This window comes from Haliotis rubra, unplaced genomic scaffold (assembly GCF_003918875.1).
Source record: "Haliotis rubra isolate DU_JTF1 unplaced genomic scaffold, ASM391887v1 Scf41, whole genome shotgun sequence".
Lineage (NCBI taxonomy): Eukaryota > Metazoa > Mollusca > Gastropoda > Lepetellida > Haliotidae > Haliotis > Haliotis rubra.
This window is the reverse complement of record NW_025767091.1, coordinates 2,464,632-2,482,573: the sequence shown is the minus strand read 5'-3', so window position 1 is coordinate 2,482,573 and position 17,942 is coordinate 2,464,632. Positions and strand designations below refer to the sequence as shown.

Sequence of the window (17,942 nt, the reverse complement as noted above, 5' to 3'; positions counted from 1 at the left end):
ATTCAGTTCAGGGATAGACAGCCGGATGTCATGCATCAGTTTGATAAAATTGTTGTAATTTGGGTGTCAGTGAATTTGGTTTGTCCAGAAGCACAGAACTGCAATGAAGTTACAGAAATTCTACTCACATCTAATCAAGGTTTCATTGCCTGGATTTGTGAAATTGATTTTTTTTAGTGAAAGTAATTTTGTTCGAGTGCATGGCATCACTTTCACTGATGAAGTAAGTCTGGCATGTCACAGGTTGCCTTCTTGCCTATGTCATTTGAGTCACTTTCTTACATGTATGCCTAACTCATGTTAGCGGATTATCTGTAAACAGTCTGGACCAGACAATCAAGTGACTGATATTGTCAGCACTGATCCGAGCCTTCAGACAATCCAGTGACAGTTACATCGACCAAGTCTCTGAGCCCGACTTCCTCATTTACTAGGTCACCTGTTACCACCAGCACAGTGCTAACCTGGAATCCCCAGTAGGTCCATTTTGTGTGATAATCTCTTTATGAGGCTAACAAGTTTGTGTTTATCTCTCACAGCTGGTGATTTGAGACTTGAACGGTAAAATCAGGTTAATCTTAATGTTTCATGACAGATGTACGATAGAGAGAACTCATATTGCAAACCTGGTAAATATTCCCTTTGGATATGTGCAGGTAAACAAAATGAATTGTTGTAGGTGTATCATGTGTAGTGTGGTCAACTGTAGACTTGCTGTATATCAATACATCATGATCTGTGACATCCAGGTATTCATCAGTTACAGATACACTAACAACTAGTCTCTGAAATGAACATATTTTACTGAAAAAAACGTTCATAGTAAAAAATATATATATAATGAAAAGGAGCCCTGAGACTTTCTTCATTTTCAGATCTAGACTTGCCACATTTTCTAGACTTTCTTGGATATATTTGCTTCTGGGTCTGTACGAGAGACTACAGTTTACACACTACAGACATGCTATTTAATACATTTCCAAAGTTCATGTTGTAATGCTGTCAGGACAATGATAATATTTTATTACACACTTGGGAGTTCTTTTATAAGTAAAACTGTATAACTAAATAATACATATCTGTAATACCAGTATAGATATGTGGAATACACACCGTGACAATGCAGATGACAACAAAAGATGGGAAATATGATATGAGAATGTAATGCAGTACTAACATTCATTTGAAAGCTGATTACGTGCCCGATTAAAAATATTAAGGATCTGTTTGTTCTAGGATGTGGCATTAGATGTCATACCCTTGACGTATATTAACACCATCGCCCAATAACTGTGTTGTGACTGAATGTTGGTGATATGGCTGTGATGATTGCTGGACACAGGGAATATTCTCCATATCTACCCACTCATCCTTGTAATGTAAAGCTGAACCTTTTCGACCAAGTTAATTATATTGGATATAGTCTCAGTATTTCATGATAGTTATCAGTCTGTGTATAGTCTGTCTCACAGTCTCCGAACCACATTATTTGCCCTACTGCCTAGCCCTCCCTGCAGTGCTAAAGCCTTAAATGAAGCAAGTCTACATTTCCTCATGTTAATCTCCCATCTCACTATGGCTCCTTTTCAATTTAAATGGGTTTATTTGTTACTATCAAAATGATATATATTCAGAGACTAAGCGTTAGTCTAGTCTGTGTACAGGCAGCAGGGTTGTTGCAGCTGGGCAGTGAGGCCAGGTCACGCTGGTTGTAGCTGGGACTGTTTCTCCCTAGGGCCATTTGGTATTGAATCTACAGGATCATTTACATTGTTACACAGCCTTGGGGGATAATTACCGTCAGACAGTGAATACGGATTGTTATAAGTAGACTAGTGTGAGAACTTAATTGGGTGGGCATTACCTAATGGTTTAAGAGTGTTGGGATACAGTGGGAGAACTACATGCCTGTATGTGGTATAACACTCCTTAATGTCACCCTGGAAGACACTTTCAGGTGTGAATGTTATAAGAAAATGATAAGATTTCTATTCACTTGGTATCTGTTTCACTGACATCAAACATGTGGAGTTCTTCTCCGGCAACACATCAGTTCTGGGGTGGTGATGTAGCCTAGTGGTTAAAGCGTTCGCTTGTCATGCCAAAGGCCTGGGTTCAATTCCCAAATGGGTACAATGTGTGAAGCCCATTTCTGGTGTCCCTGGATGTGACATTGCTGGAATATTTCTAAAAGTGTGGTAAAACTAAACTTCACTCACTCACACTCACTCACTCACTCACTCACTCACTCACTCACTCACTCACTCACATCAGTTCTGAAGAGTATATGTATCTTTTGATGATGTCACGGTAAAGATGACATCACATTCACTATAATACAGTGATAGTTTCTAATCTTGTTAAGCCTGCATTTACACTCCTCATGTGGGCTTGTCTACTCAAGAGCATCTCATGCGAGCTTGTAGGAATGGGTGGTTTGTGTCTCAAATATATCAACATTAGTCGGTAAGACGTTCACAGTCTGAATCTTGTTGTTTTTATCAGTGATGATGCTTTTTATCATCCAAAACTGTCTTCAGTATAATTCAGTAAAGATGAAGCATCATTTACTTAGATTGTCGGCATAATTAGACGGCTGTGTAACTAGTTTCTGCCAAGCCTCTGGAGAAACAACTCATGATCAGGCTTTTGACACCTGTAGCAGCTATCCAGCTATATTTTGGTACCTGGGTAGTAAATCTAGACTCATCCATGCCCTATTATGTTGTATACATTACCAACAGCCCCCAAATAGCCACCATTTATGCGGAATAGAAGGCTCAATTAAATAGCGTAATATTGATATTTCATGTGCTCATGACGACATTGTGATATATGTCCATATTGTCTGTGTTCGGGCAGTTGAGTGTATAAATATGTCCGTGGGCTAGGTATGAATGGCTGGTTTTGATGAAGGAGGCACATAAACTTGATACACTGTCCCTGAGTGTTGTAAACAGGGGACACAAGTAGGGTCACCTGTAGGTTCTCCACACAACAATGCAGAGTATCAGGACATTAGCCCATCCTCCACGTGCTCTAATCCTGACTTGCTGTCTGTGTACATGTTTCATGATAAGTCAGAATTTACCATATTCATAAAATTTGACACCTTTGAAGTCTGAGGAGATTAACTAATCCAAGCAATGCCCATGTAAGACCTCCAGGGTTTGCATCAGCTTGTGGGATTTGTACCACTGCTGCGTGTGAGAGTCTTCTAATGACTTAAGTCAGTCTGTTACTAGTATGAGGGGTAATGTTTGGAATCATAAATAAAATGGCAAAAACATATGAAATTATGCATAAAAGAACAATGGAATTGCTGATTCACTTGACAGACAATGCTTGAACTGATTGTATTGGGTTCAGTGTGGCTGCGTTGAAGGGACATTTAGTGCAGCGTTCACACTCAATTCACACAAGTCCGCGATATCAAGACAACTAAATGTTTGCCAAGGACAAGTACAAAAGTAATGATGCTGGTTCTCATTAACTAGTGGCATTTGAAGACTGTGGACCTGAACCAGGTCTCATAGCTTGAAGTTTGCTACAAATTGGAACTAAATGAAACTGACAAAAATGTAAACGTTTTGTCTCATTCCAAGAGGGCTAGCTAAAGTGATTTGTCTTAAAAAGACAAGTTTTCTAAAGCTGCTATGATAAGTCTGGGACAGATAGATAATGAGCAAGTTACAAAGAGTTGAAGGAAAAGATATACAGAAAGTACTGGTTCCTTGTTTCACACTCATATGTTCGTCATGGGTGGGGAAAAAACCCTTGCCTTTTATATTTTCAACATGCAGTTACATTATTTGCAAGAATATTTTTCAGTATAATAATCATTTAACCTCATACCATTACAGTTTAATGTACCGCTGTGATCTGTTCATACTATTAATCACTAGATCATCTGGTCCAGACACAAACATTTACAGAATGACTGTAATATTATAGCTGGAATATTATTGCTGAGGGTTGTGTTAAGCAACAAACAATTGTGTCATGGTATGTCAGGTTCATGGTATCATGACACAAGTTTCAGGTGCTAATCACTTAAAAAACACTCCAGCTCAGGTACGTTGCAGACAGTCCGAATATTTCAGATTCTAGTCCATGATCTACTGATGGATTTAGAAATACTCTACTATGTCTACCCTGTCGTCAGGCAGTTTGAAAAGATGAAGTTAAAACAATAGCATTGTTGAAACTTTCTTCAAGGAGACACCAGGTGTTGCAGAAGAAGATCAGGTATTGTAGAATTCATTTAAGATGTAATGTTTTATCAGAAAATAATGATATTTCTCTCTTTTTCAGGGCCATGACGGATTTGAGGAACTACGCAAGTACATCAAGCATGGCAGTGAGTTCACTAAGGAGGTGGCTGTCCTCTTACAAGAGAGGTAGGTATAGATACTCTTGAATCCCAAGTAGGGGTGTCTCTAGTAACAGATTTACTAAGTCAAGGAAGGTGTCTTCCCCACCCTCTGTGAAGATCCATGTACCTCTTCTGACTCAGAGACAAAGATGGGATGAGTTTACGGAGCTGTGTGGGTGGCAGAAGCAGAGGACTAATGTTCTTTTGTTAGTGTTCTTGATGTTCCTTGGGATAGGACTGCTTTTTTCTCAAACACCAGAAAACTTCACTCCTGGATCTTTTCGCTGCTGTTTATTTAATCAGTATTATGATTTAAGTTAGTTATTTCTAGTTGGGGCGGTCGGGTGGCCTAGTGGTTAAAGCGTTCGCTCATCACGCCGAAGACCCAGGTTTGATTCCCCACATTGGTACAATGTGTGAGGCCCATTTCTGGTTTCCCTCGCTGTGATGTTACTGGAATATTGCTAAAAGCGGCATAAAACTAAACTCACTCACTCATCATTTGCTAGTTTTCTTGAGGTAATAATAACATTTCATTCTCTTGGATCCAGTCTAGTTGGTATTTCAATACCACTGAGTAGCCTTTTTTGAAAAATAATTCTGCTTAAAATGCAGTTGCAGACATCTTCTAATTTTCTCCTGTTCATGAACTGCATCATGTATGTTAGTTGTCACATAAGCTCACAACAGCAATACATGTGACAGTTGCAGTAAGGGAGACAGCCTTTTTGTGCATTCTTCAAGACAGTGCAGCCTAGTCTATGTAGACAATGGCAGAGGTGATGCCTCCATTTGATTAACGATGTGTAAAGATATGCAATCTGAACAAACTACCTGGGTGTTTATACACTGTATTATTATGCTGTTGGATTTTAAGTCTTCCATTGCTATCATTTATTTTGTATTTTAAATGTGTGTTTTTTTGTGTTGTGGCATTTTAAAATATTTCATTTGAATGGTATATTTTTTGTATTTTCCACAAATGCGCAGTTTATCTGGGCGTGTGGTCTTGCTGCATCTGTTCCATCATATCCCATTACACGGATAACAATATCAGCCACAGTTGTGCCTAGCCCTGATGTGATCATTTTCTGGCGATAATAATAAAACCTGAATATTGCTGATTGTAGGAAAAACATTGTTTTACACCGCCACTCCGGCTAAACCTATGTGAGTGGTTTCTATCTGCTTCAGTCAGGTGTAAATATCACATCTAACTGATAATGGTTTTAGAAACCTTTCAATATCCCGGTAACGCTGTGGTACTCAGACATGTGATTGAATGTTGCTGACAAATAGACAAGTCTTTTCAAGTATCAGATAGATGTATGCTCTCCGCAGAGGGTCAAGATTTATTTGAGTGTGTGGTATAGATTTCATGTCATGTATTCTAACATAAGAAAATGTTTTAGTGTATCAGATAAGCTTCCACAAAAAGATAACTGAAATTAAACTTGATATGATGTTTTTGCCTGGACTTCGTACATATGACCCTTGGGAATTCTTGTGGCACGTCTTTAAAAACCTTAAAGCCAGGTTCACAATGTAGAAAAACTAAATGTTTGTGTGTATGACTTCTCACTGAAAACCCAAATCATACATTTATCATATCTTTGTATGTACCTTCATTAGGATGGGATTTTTTTTAAGCTAAAGAAGAAACCAAAGGTCAAGGTCAATTTAAGGAAAAATGGCCAGTTGTTGCCAACTGTGCAGTGTGTGTAAAGTTTTTCACATCATGGCAGTTATTGTAGTTGTATCTGCAGTTCTTGGTTGATTGTTAGGTTGAATTGTTTAATGGCCTTCAGTTGGCCTGTTCAACAATCTGTGTTCGCCATATGTATACCTCTCAAAAGAAGTTAAGAACCATGCTATTACTATAGGTTAGTCACGATATGGCTGACATATTGCCGATGTGACTTTAAATCTTAACTCACTCACTCACTCACTATAGGTACTTGGGGATATACCCTTGGTATAGGTAGAGTTTGATACAGCATATAGGATCTTAAACAAGTGGTAATACTTCCCATCTGGTAACAAGCGTCCATGTAGTCTAGACAATGACGTACTGTCCAGGCAAAGCTGTACAGCCAGAGGAGATACATGAAACCTGCACTACTTTCTCTTCCCGACCGACCTCTCTCTCTACCTCTTCCCCTCCACCACCCTCTCAGCGTCACTACTTACTCTTCCCTATCTCTCTCTACCTCCACCACTTACTCTTCTCCCCTCTCCAGCGTCACTACTTACTCTTCCCTATCTCTCTCTCTCTACCTCCTCCACCCTCTCAGCGTCTGAAGTATGTAGATGATGTAAGCCGCCCACAAGCTCAACACTAGCTCAATCCATAGTACTGTCAGTAAAGTCAGTTGACAGTTAATGATGTGGTAAATTGATGCAATTACTTGGAAATTACCTTGTCAGTCTTGCTTTTGAACTAGCTGTACAGAGAGAGACTGTTACAAGAGCATGGGTAGCCCAGTTGTGTATGGCAGGTGAAATAATGCTTGGGAGAGGGACATGAAGTCTAATACCACAGACTACATGACGTGACATCTGTGTTTCTTTATTGGTTGTTTAACACTGGACTCCAGCAATATTCCAACTATGTTACAAGTCTTCACCAGATATGATTGACATAATTAGCATTGATCTATGCATCTGGGATACGATGACTTTGTACTACAAGTTATGACAGCCTGGCCCTAAATCTGGACTAAAATTACAAATGTCTGTGGTCACGTTTAGCATAATTCATCATGGTAGACAAGAAAACTCAAAGTATTGGAAAACATAATCAGTATTAATTACTTGTTAGATGACATTTTTAAATCCTATCAATTTTACACAATATCATCCAATCACATCAGTGAGGCTTCTCATGGCATGCTCTATTCTTTGTATGAAATTTGCTGTTTGAACAACAGATTCTGATTTGGTGTTGAAGTAGCTGCAAGTCATTATTACCGGAAGAGTTACCTCCCCTCATGTTAACAAACACTCCAACCTCCGCTCCCCAAGTGATGCAGGACAATTTCCTCAGTTTTAAATCAGTCAGTTCCTGATCATGAGAACACAACTTAAGTATGAGCAATAGATCCCGACTCTTTTGTATCACACCACAACCAATCCTCTCCATTATTTATCAAGGAATGTGAAGAAAGAGCAGTGTAATTACATTAGAGTATATGACACAATGGAGGTTATCGTCAAGGCATGTAATTACATAAGAATTAATCATTGCACATACATATCTAGCAGTGTGTACTCTTTGTAGAGTGGTAATTTTGATTGGTGACAATATTGTAAGGATGATTAAATACTTAAGTAAGCAGTTAATCAGCCAGGCTATTATGTCACTTGTGATTCTATGGAAGCTAACCACACCCTGTTTTAAGTGGGATATTTAGACAGTCTGTTTGTGTAAATATACAAATTCCCCAGGGATTGGGGACACAGTTCTGGGGGGTACCAGGCAGGTAGAACAAAGGGAAACCCAGGTTGAACACGGTTACTTGATGACTGCAGGTTGGCTCACATGGCATCCCAAAACTTAGATAGTGTCATAGGGGTGGAAATAACTTTAAAATTGCTAGTGTACTCCGGAACAGTGGCACATGTAAAATCACTTGCCCTGGTCATTTTTCCACTATACCGGACCTTTTCTTGTTGATTTTTTACATAAACAACATAATTAACATTGGAAAGTCAACTGGACACCAGTACAGTGTGATACAGTGAGACCTCGGATACCCGGACCCCAGATATCTGGAAACCTCGCCTTCCGGTCAATTTTTAGAAAAAAACATTCTCTTACGTTATAAAAGTGACTGTCTATAACGGATATTCGGTTTCCGTTTCCGGGCGGTACATTTTACAAACAAACTGGCTAAATCAACACAAAATTGACTCACCTATCCGCACGAAGCTTTGATCTACCGCTAACCGTGTGAAGGGAAGTGCGAGAGTCCCACGTGTTTTGACACCAGACGTGGTGTCATATATATTATTGTGTCTACTCACGGATCGAAGCGAAGTGTAGTTGACAGAAAATGCATAATATAGCTTCTCTAAATATCATATTTATTGTAGCAACAAACTGGCTTGCTTATTTTACCCCATTCAACAATCACGAACTGATTACGCCTCGTTTTCCATTGACTGCTAGTTTACAGTAACATCGGTAAAATGTGTGAATTTAAATGGCTTCCGTATTTTACCCCATTCCATGTGCGTACCGTTCATGAGGGTCCGTATAACCTTAGTGTTGATTATATATATTTTACATAAAAATTGTAAATAAAATTCTTTGGGTTAAATAATAGTATTCTGTATTATATTTTACTGACGACTGCGTCAGAATTCATCCCGTTATATTATTGTGCACGTTTGAACTTGTTAAGCGGGTAGCGATGTGCACAGCTGATTGCTATTTCGGCTTTGTGTAATGCGAGACAAATATCATACGGTAATCTTAATCCCTGCAAATAATACAATGCCCAGCAAAAACAACTTATAACTTAAAGTAAATAATCTTGTCTAGTGATGTTTAATAGTAAATTTGACGTCTCTACTGACAAAGTCGTCTTCTGTTGTTTGTTCACGCGAAGTGATACGATGTTGTTTATTCAGTCAAAGCAATAAAAGTGCAGAGTGTCGATATTCAAGCCAGTTATGTTGTGATGCTGTTTTTGAATGTCTATACATGTATAATAAACGCTTGATGATCATAAATATTTTGGATTTTCCTTGAGGTGTATGAAAACCAAAAATCCAGATATCCGGATATTCAATTATCCGGACGATTTACGTAAAAACGAATGTGTCCGGATATCCGAGGTCTCACTGTATACAAATTTGCTTGACCAACAGGAAAAAAACACTAGACTCGGACGTCGGGTAATGGGTTATTTCCACCCCTGTGTCATAACAATGTTCATTTTTGAAGCAGTATATCCCGTATATTCTAAATATGGTTGTATGATTATCTGAAACTTTATGGTACTAGAAACTAGGAAATCAACAATCAGAACTTTTAGTTATCAGAATAGAAGTAGATTGAATCATGGTACATATTGTTTGCATTTTGTGTTAATATGTGACATGTCCGTTTGTCGTTTGGATGATAGGTTCAATATATACAGAATCTCACTCAGTCATTGTTTGCTACTGAATATGTCAAACAAGTCAATAAACGTTTAAATCTCTGAGGTTTGGTGATGTATATTATAATGTGTGTTGGTATATTTGATTTTACAAGACACTTGGTGAGATTCTAGTTCTCATCCCAAACGTTTCTGTAAACAGTAATAATCTTGAGTTTACAAAGTACAGCTAACCAGCGTCAGGATAAGAGGGATGAGTGATGTCATTTGGTTGTGATGTCATTGAAACTGATGATGTCACAATGGTCTACGAAACATTTGATCCAATTTCAATTCTGCAATATCCTTTTCTTATCTATTCTTCAAGAGTATGGCATGTTCTAATACCAGTAGTCGCTATATGGCTGAAAGAAAGCTGATGCCACATTAAGTTTTAGCTCACTCCCAGTCCAATACTGATATATTTGACCATGGGAGTGGGTACGTTAGGGAGTGAAGTGGTGGCTTGTCATAATGCAAAGCTGAATTCTGTTCCCAAACCTTTGTTAATCTGTGGTGTCCATTGACTATGATAAGACACTCCAGTATGACCATGATCACTCCAAACTTTTGTCTGCTAAAACTGGATTCACATTGTCTTCATAACAATACTATGTTGGTTCATTCTCTTTCTGATTGTCATTTCAGGGCGGATATTGAAAGCACATATGCCAAAGGGTTGGCAAGAATTGGCAGTAAGCTAGCTAAAGCTGCTGGCACAGGGTTGGGGTAAGTCTGTTATACTTGAACTGTTATAACAAGCTGTATATCAATGATACGTGCACAGAAGAAAGTATGCACAATGAATTTATTGGCTGTATTGTTGTAGGCTGTGGGCAGTTGTTTTTGTTAACATGACATCTGTTACATTTCTTTATAATTCAGTTTCATTTTGTAGCAAAATGGAAGTATTGAGAACTAATTAACTTGTGTTCTACATCTCAGGTGTTACTAGTCTCCAGGACTACCATCATTGGATATGTCTGTGTCCTCAGTTAGTAGTCTTAGAGACCCGTGAAGATCAGGGGTAGAAAAGGTCTTCAGCAACCCATTCTTGTCGTAAAAGGCGACTAACGGGATCGGGTGGTCAGGCTCGCTGACTTGTTTGATGCATGTCATCGGTTCCCAATTGCCCAGATCGATGCTCATGCTGTTGATCACTGGTTTGTCTGGTCCAGACTCGATTATTTACAGACCGCTGCCATATAGCTAGAATATTGCTGAGTGCGGCGTAAAACTAAACTCACTGACTCACTCACTAGTAGTCTTAGGCTCGTGAAGGTGTGGTAGGATGTGTCACCAGCACGTGCACCCTATAGGTAGTTGTAAGAGGTTACCCGTGAAGATCCGGGTTAGAATTGGTCTTCAGTAGCCCATGCTTGCCGGGTTCAGGTGGCCAGACTCGCTGACTTGGTGGACACATGTCATGGTTTCACAATTACGTTGATTGATGCTCATGCTGTTGATCACTGGATTGTCTGGTCCAGACTTGATTATTTACAGACCATATAGCTAGAATATTGCTGAGTGCTGCGTTAAACAACAAAGCACAGCAAACCTTAATCCTGACATCCAAGCATGTACAGTTGTTCCTCAGAAGCACATCAGTTTTGAAGAGTATATGTATCACCATAACTATTTGTGGAAATGAGTGGTTTATGTCTCTAGTACTGTAATCGTATATATTTTCACGGGGTGCAATTTTCGCGGAAAGTTCACCAAAGACCTGTTAGCGCAGTTGTTTTTTCGCGCATTTCAAACACCTGAGTATTCACAACCAATAGAAATGCAATGATCAAAGCTAGCCGCCATAATTGAATCGTGTTTACTAAAACAATCAGAGAGAGAGGTGGGATTATACTTGTGTCAACATGACAACACCTGTCCCATATGCGAGATTAACTGACAGCAATTAAGGAAGAGTGTATACCAGTACTTACAATAATTAAACATAGAAATCATAAAGTAGTGTTTGTTGTTTTATTCACATGGTCAAATCACTGATTGGCTGCATTAAACAAATGCATGTTGTTCCTACTTGAGTATTTGTCTGAACTTTGTCATGACTTGACCATGAATATTTCGCTTGGTATGATTATTGACACACAATCTTTTTCCGCTAAAAGCGCAAAAATTAATCCCACGCGAAAACAACTACGATTACAGTATATCAACATTAGTCTGTAAGATGTTAACAGTCTGAATTTTGCTGAATGTGGCGTAGAACAACACACCAAACCAAAATGTTGTAGGAGGTGACTACGGACCCTGCAGGGGTTCCAGGTTTGAATTGGTCCCCAGCCATCTATGCTGGTTTTAAGCCACTAGTTCATAGATGGGGTGGTCAGACTGGGTGACCATGTTGATGGTTTGTCGTTGTATGGCATTGATCATTGCTGCCAGTATACATTGTCTGTTGCCCTCTCGATTGTTCATGGGCATAAATACATGTAACAAATATTGTGTAGCACAAAGTTCCATAGACTAACGTGGAGTAATACATTACGCAGTGTTTCATGATCAGTTTCCACACTGTCCTCATCATTGTAAGTTCACAAATGTAGGAAGAATTGTGGATATACTTAATGAGGAGACGTCTATTCTAATACCTCATGTGATCTGTTACTTGCTCATGTAAAAAATCCCTGATTTATTTGAGTTTTCAAACAAAAACATTATCTAACAAACATAATGACAGAGACAAAGTCAGGTTAATTATGCTCATGTCCTGTGGTTAAACAAGGAAAAGTCAAAACAGATTATTATAAAACCTGACCATGAAGGAAATATTTGCTATGAACAATAATCTCAAAACTAGGCGTATCCATCACACTATTTAAAGTGCTATATTATTACAATACTTTATTTTTTATTATTTTATAAAAAGTATGATCGCTGCACCAAATAGGTTTGACTGTGGCTTTGAACTAGTGTGCTTAAGTCACAAAGAGCCTTTGATTCTTTATGCTCTGTCTCGCCTATTTTGTCAATAACTGCTCCTTAGAATATGTGATGTCTGTAATGGATCCTTCTTTTTTATTTACCCGTGAAGAATTTAATGTGAAATTTGGGAAGAATCATTAGACAGGTGTTGTAGGTTAATTATGCATGATTTGAAAGAAATTTTAAACAATACAAAATTGGAAGTTGACAGTGTTTTTATGAAGGTCATGTAAGTAAAGTATATGAGTTTGAAAACAATACGACTAGCTTGTGAGTGCACCAACACTGATGTTAGAGATTTTATGAGCACTTCCATCAGTGTCAGTGACTCGTGTTGAACCTACAGTGGGTGTCTCCATCATCTGATATCAACATTTTGTTTCAGGAGTTTATCTGATGGATGGAAGTCGGCTGCATTGGCCATGGAGCAGGAATCAGAGCTACATAAGTATGTGGCTTCCAAACTGCAGATTTCCCTTGATACTATACTCCCTGAGTCTCTGTCTGTTTAAGTGGAATGGGGGAAGGAGGTGGAGTAGCCTGGTGGTTAAAGCGTTTGCCTGTCATGCCAAAGAACCTGGTTTGATTCCCCACATTGGTACAATGCATGAAACCAATTTCTGGTATCCCCTGCCATGTTATTGCTGGAATATTGCTAAAAGCAGCATAAAACCAAAACTCACTCACTGTTTGAGAGAGTACAAGTGGCCCAGACAAAGGCATGGGTTCGAATCCCAGTTAGCCCTCACTGTGTTTTATGGTGTGTCAGTACTGTACCCATGCCTGTGGGTTTCACCAAAGTGTTAGATGTCTGAGAAATGAATCATTTGGGGTTTTCTTCCCACAGTGGGCTGACATGCCCTGATATGACGGGAATACTGTTCAAAGTGGGGTTAAGAACTACCTCTCTCACTCACTGTTAGAGGGTTGTATCACCATTACTGATTCATGTATAAGAAGGAAGTATGTGACAGTTTTTTAGTAGTGTCTCATTAACTTTTAATGGCACACTTCAGTAAGTCTAGTTTTTATCTAAAGTCTTTGATTTTAATCATGCTACAATTCTATCTCTAAGCGTAGTGCTGTCATGTGATTTGAGGGGGCAGTGAGGTAGCCTGGTGCTTAAAGTGTTCGCTCATCACGCCAAAGGCCCGGGTTTGATTCCCCACATGGGTACAATGTGTGAAGCCCATTTCTGGTGTCCCCTGCCGTGATATTGCTGGAATATTGCTAAAAGCGGTGGAAAACTGAACTCAGTCACTCATGTGATTTGAGATAGCATGTAGCCTGTAATCTCTCTTCTGAATCTATTGGGGCAGTGGGGTAGCCCAGTGGTTAAAGCGTTCGCTCGTCACGCTGAAGACCTGGGTTCGAGTCCCCACATGGGCACAATGTGTGAAGCCCATTTCTGGTGTCCCCCGCGTGATGTTGCTGGAATATTGCTAAAAGCGGAGTAAAACCATACTCACTCACTCATTCTGAATCTATTAAATATAAAACTATGTCTTTAGTTCAGTATGATCACAAACATAATACTGATAATGAGCAATTACCTGCATTATAGCCTGTGCAGCTAGAGGTTAGTAACTGTTTCAAACAAACAATCATTTCCTTTGCAGAAATTTAGCTTCTGGATTGCTGGAAGAAATTAGCAAACCTCTGAAGTCTGTTGTGGAAACACAAAACAAAGCAAGGAAGCCGGTAAGATTGGAGATACCTTTCCTCATTGTAAGGGAAATTATTTAAAGGGACTTTAGTATTGCACTACCCCATTAAGTTTGATTTGCTGACTTGGTTGACACATGTCATCGTATCCCAATGGTGTAGATTGATGCTCATGATGTTGATCACTGGATTGTATGGTCCAGATTAGATTATTTACACACCGCCGCCATATGGCTGGAATATTGCTGAGGGCAGCGTAAGACTAAACTCACTCACTCATAAAGTTTGAGCTGGTCTTCCCGACCCATGCTTGTCATAAAAGGTGACGAACAGGTGATCAGTCTCGCTGACTGGGTTCATGTCATCATATCTCTATGATACATGATTGATGCTCATGATGTCAATCACTGGATTGCTTTGTCTAGACTTGATTATTTAGAGCAATGTCATATTTACTGTGTAATGCCTGTGCTTTTGTTTTTTTACAATGACCAGTGTGTAGATAATTTACATAAGCAAGTCTAACTGTATTCCACATGAAATTCAGGGTTTAAAAACAACAGCATTATATCAGAAGCCATAAATTGATTGTGTCAGACAAGACTGGATAGACTGGGTGTAAGCTTACTGCATGTCTTCAGTCATTACACAGCTGTTGCTACATCAGTCAACATACTGATGACAGTGTATACAATGACTGGTCCCTGTTTCAGATCGAGGCCATGGTAGATAAAGCATTCAGGAATCTCACAGACAGACGAGCAGAAGAGTATAAGGTATGGGAGATTGTAAGATGATGTAGGGTTTCTGGGGTGGTATGAGAACACCTCCCTTGTCATTCTGCTGAAAGAGCTGCAGGTCAAAGTTTCAGCCAGACCTCATCATACTGTCAATTAGAAGGTGGTACTTGTTGTTGCTCTGCCTGGAACTCACAGTTGATGGGATGGAACAAAGACTGGTTTGTTCAGTCAGTACACTGTATCCTGGAGTGGTATCCATCGTAACTTGTGGCTCTGTGTCTCAGTGAGCTAGTGCTATAATCAGCATTAGTCTAGCCTAGTATAAGCAGCCACACCAACACACACTGACCCACATTGATGGTCCAGACTCAATTGTTTACAGACCGCCGCCATATAGCTGGAACATTGCTGAGGGTGGCGTAAAACTAAACTCACTCACTCACTGACTCACATTGATGGTCCAGACTGTTTACAGACCGCCGCCATATAGCTGGAACATTGCTGAGGGTGGCGTAAAACTAAACTCACTCACTCACAGACCCACATTGAAGGTCAAGGCTGTTTACAGACCACCACATATAGCTGGAACATTGCTGAGGGTGGCGTAAAACTTAACTCACTAACTCACTGACCCACAATGATGGTCCAGACTGTTTACAGACCACCGCCATATAGCTGGAACATTGCTGAGGGTGGTATTAAAACTAAACTCACTCACAGACCCACATTGATGGTCCAGACTGTTTACAGACCACCGCGATATAGCTGGAACATTGCTGAGGGTGGCGTAAAACTAAACTCACTCACTCACTGACTCACATTGATGGTCCAGACTGTTTACAGACCGCCGCCATATAGCTGGAACATTGCTGAGGGCGGCGTAAAGCTAAACTCACTAACTCACAGACCCACATTGATGGTCCAGACTGTTTACAGACCGCTGCCATATAGCTGGAACATTGCTGAGGGTGGCGTAAAACTAAACTCACTCACTCACAGACCCACATTGAAGGTCAAGGCTGTTTACAGACCACCACATATAGCTGGAACATTGCTGAGGGTGGCGTAAAACTTAACTCACTAACTCACTGACCCACATTGATGGTCCAGACTGTTTACAGACCGCCGCCATATAGCTGGAACATTGCTCAGGGCGGCTTAAAACTAAACTCACTAACTCACTGACCCACATTTATGGTCCAGACTGTTTACAGACCGCCATATAGCTGGAACATTGCTGAGGGTGTGCGTGAAACTAAACTCACTCACTCACAGACCCACATTGAAGGTCAAGGCTGTTTACAGACCACCACATATAGCTGGAACATTGCTGAGGGTGGCGTAAAACTTAACTCACTAACTCACTGACCCACATTGATGGTCCAGACTGTTTACAGACCGCCATATAGCTGGAACATTGCTCAGGGTGGCGTGAAACTAAACTCACTCACAGACCCACATTGATGGTCCAGACTGTTTACAGACCACCGTGATATAGCTGGAACATTGCTGAGGGGTGGCGTAAAACTAAACTCACTCACTCACTGACTCACATTGATGGTCCAGACTGTTTACAGAGCCGCCGCCATATAGCTGGAACATTGCTGAGGGCTATGAAAACTAAACTCACTAACTCACTAACCCACATTGATGGTCCAGACTGTTTACAGACGCCATATAGCTGGAACATTGCTGAGGGTGGCGAAACTAAACTCACTCACTCACAGACCCACATTGAAGGTCAAGGCTGTTTACAGACCACCACATATAGCTGAACATTGCTCAGGGTGGCGTGAAAACTTAACTCACTAACTCACTGACCCACATTGATGGTCCAGACTGTTTACAGACCACGCCATATAGCTGGAACATTGCTCAGGGTGGCGTAAAACTAAACTCACTCACAGACCCACATTGATGGTCCAGACTGTTTACAGACCACCGCGATATAGCTGAACATTGCTGAGGGTGGCGTGAAAACTAAACTCACTCACTCACTGACCCACATTGATGGTCCAGACTGTTTACAGACCGCCATATAGCTGGAACATTGCTGAGGGTGGCGTAAAACTAAACTCACTAACTCACAGACCCACATTGATGGTCCAGACTGTTTACAGAACGCCGCCATATAGCTGGAACATTGCTGAGGGCGGCGTAAAGCTAAACTCACTAACTCACAGACCCACATTGATGGTCCAGACTGTTTACAGACGGCCGCCATATAGCTGGAACATTGCTGAGGGTGGCGTAAAACTAAACTCACTCACTCACAGACCCACATTGAAGGTCAAGGCTGTTTACAGACCACCACATATAGCTGGAACATTGCTCAGGGTGGCGTAAAACTTAACTCACTAACTCACTGACCCACATTGATGGTCCAGACTGTTTACAGACCGCCGCCATATAGCTGGAACATTGCTCAGGGCGGCGTAAAACTAAACTCACTCACTCACTGACCCACATTGATGGTCCAGACTGTTTACAGACCGCCGCCATATAGCTGGAACATTGCTGAGGGTGGCGTAAAACTAAACTCACTCACTCACAGACCCACATTGAAGGTCAAGGCTGTTTACAGACCACCACATATAGCTGGAACATTGCTGAGGGTGGCGTAAAACTTAACTCACTAACTCACAGACCCACATTGATGGTCCAGACTGTTTACAGACCGCCGCCATATAGCTGGAACATTGCTGAGGGTGGCGTAAAACTAAACTCACTCACAGACCCACATTGATGGTCCAGACTGTTTACAGACCACCGCATATAGCTGGAACATTGCTGAGGGTGGCGTAAAACTAAACTCACTCACTCACTGACCCACATTGATGGTCCAGACTGTTTACAGACCGCCGCCATATAGCTGGAACATTGCTGAGGGTGGCGTAAAACTAAACTCACTCACTCACAGACCCACATTGATGGTCCAGACTGTTTACAGACCGCCGCATATAGCTGGAACATTGCTGAGGGTGGCGTAAAACTAAACTCACTCACTCACAGACCCACATTAGTGGTCCAGACTGTTTACAGACCGCCGCATATAGCTGGAACATTGCTGAG

At 40.5% G+C, this 17,942-nt stretch overlaps 1 protein-coding gene across 4 annotated transcripts in view; it reads left to right on the top strand.

Moving 5' to 3' along the window:
- Positions 1 to 17,942, top strand: part of LOC124287960 (nostrin-like) — an 84,215-nt gene that overhangs the window by 52,529 nt on the left and 13,744 nt on the right. For all 4 annotated transcript variants that reach the window (XR_006901351.1, XM_046724457.1, XM_046724455.1 and 1 more), the window contains 5 exons: positions 4,315 to 4,400; positions 10,171 to 10,251; positions 12,851 to 12,913; positions 14,085 to 14,166; positions 14,844 to 14,906. Coding sequence is in view for 3 of the 4 variants with exons in the window: in XM_046724457.1 (XP_046580413.1) it covers positions 4,315 to 4,400; positions 10,171 to 10,251; positions 12,851 to 12,913; positions 14,085 to 14,166; positions 14,844 to 14,906 (375 nt within the window). In the remaining variant the exon portion in view is untranslated. The remainder of the gene's footprint in view (positions 1 to 4,314; positions 4,401 to 10,170; positions 10,252 to 12,850; positions 12,914 to 14,084; positions 14,167 to 14,843; positions 14,907 to 17,942) is intronic.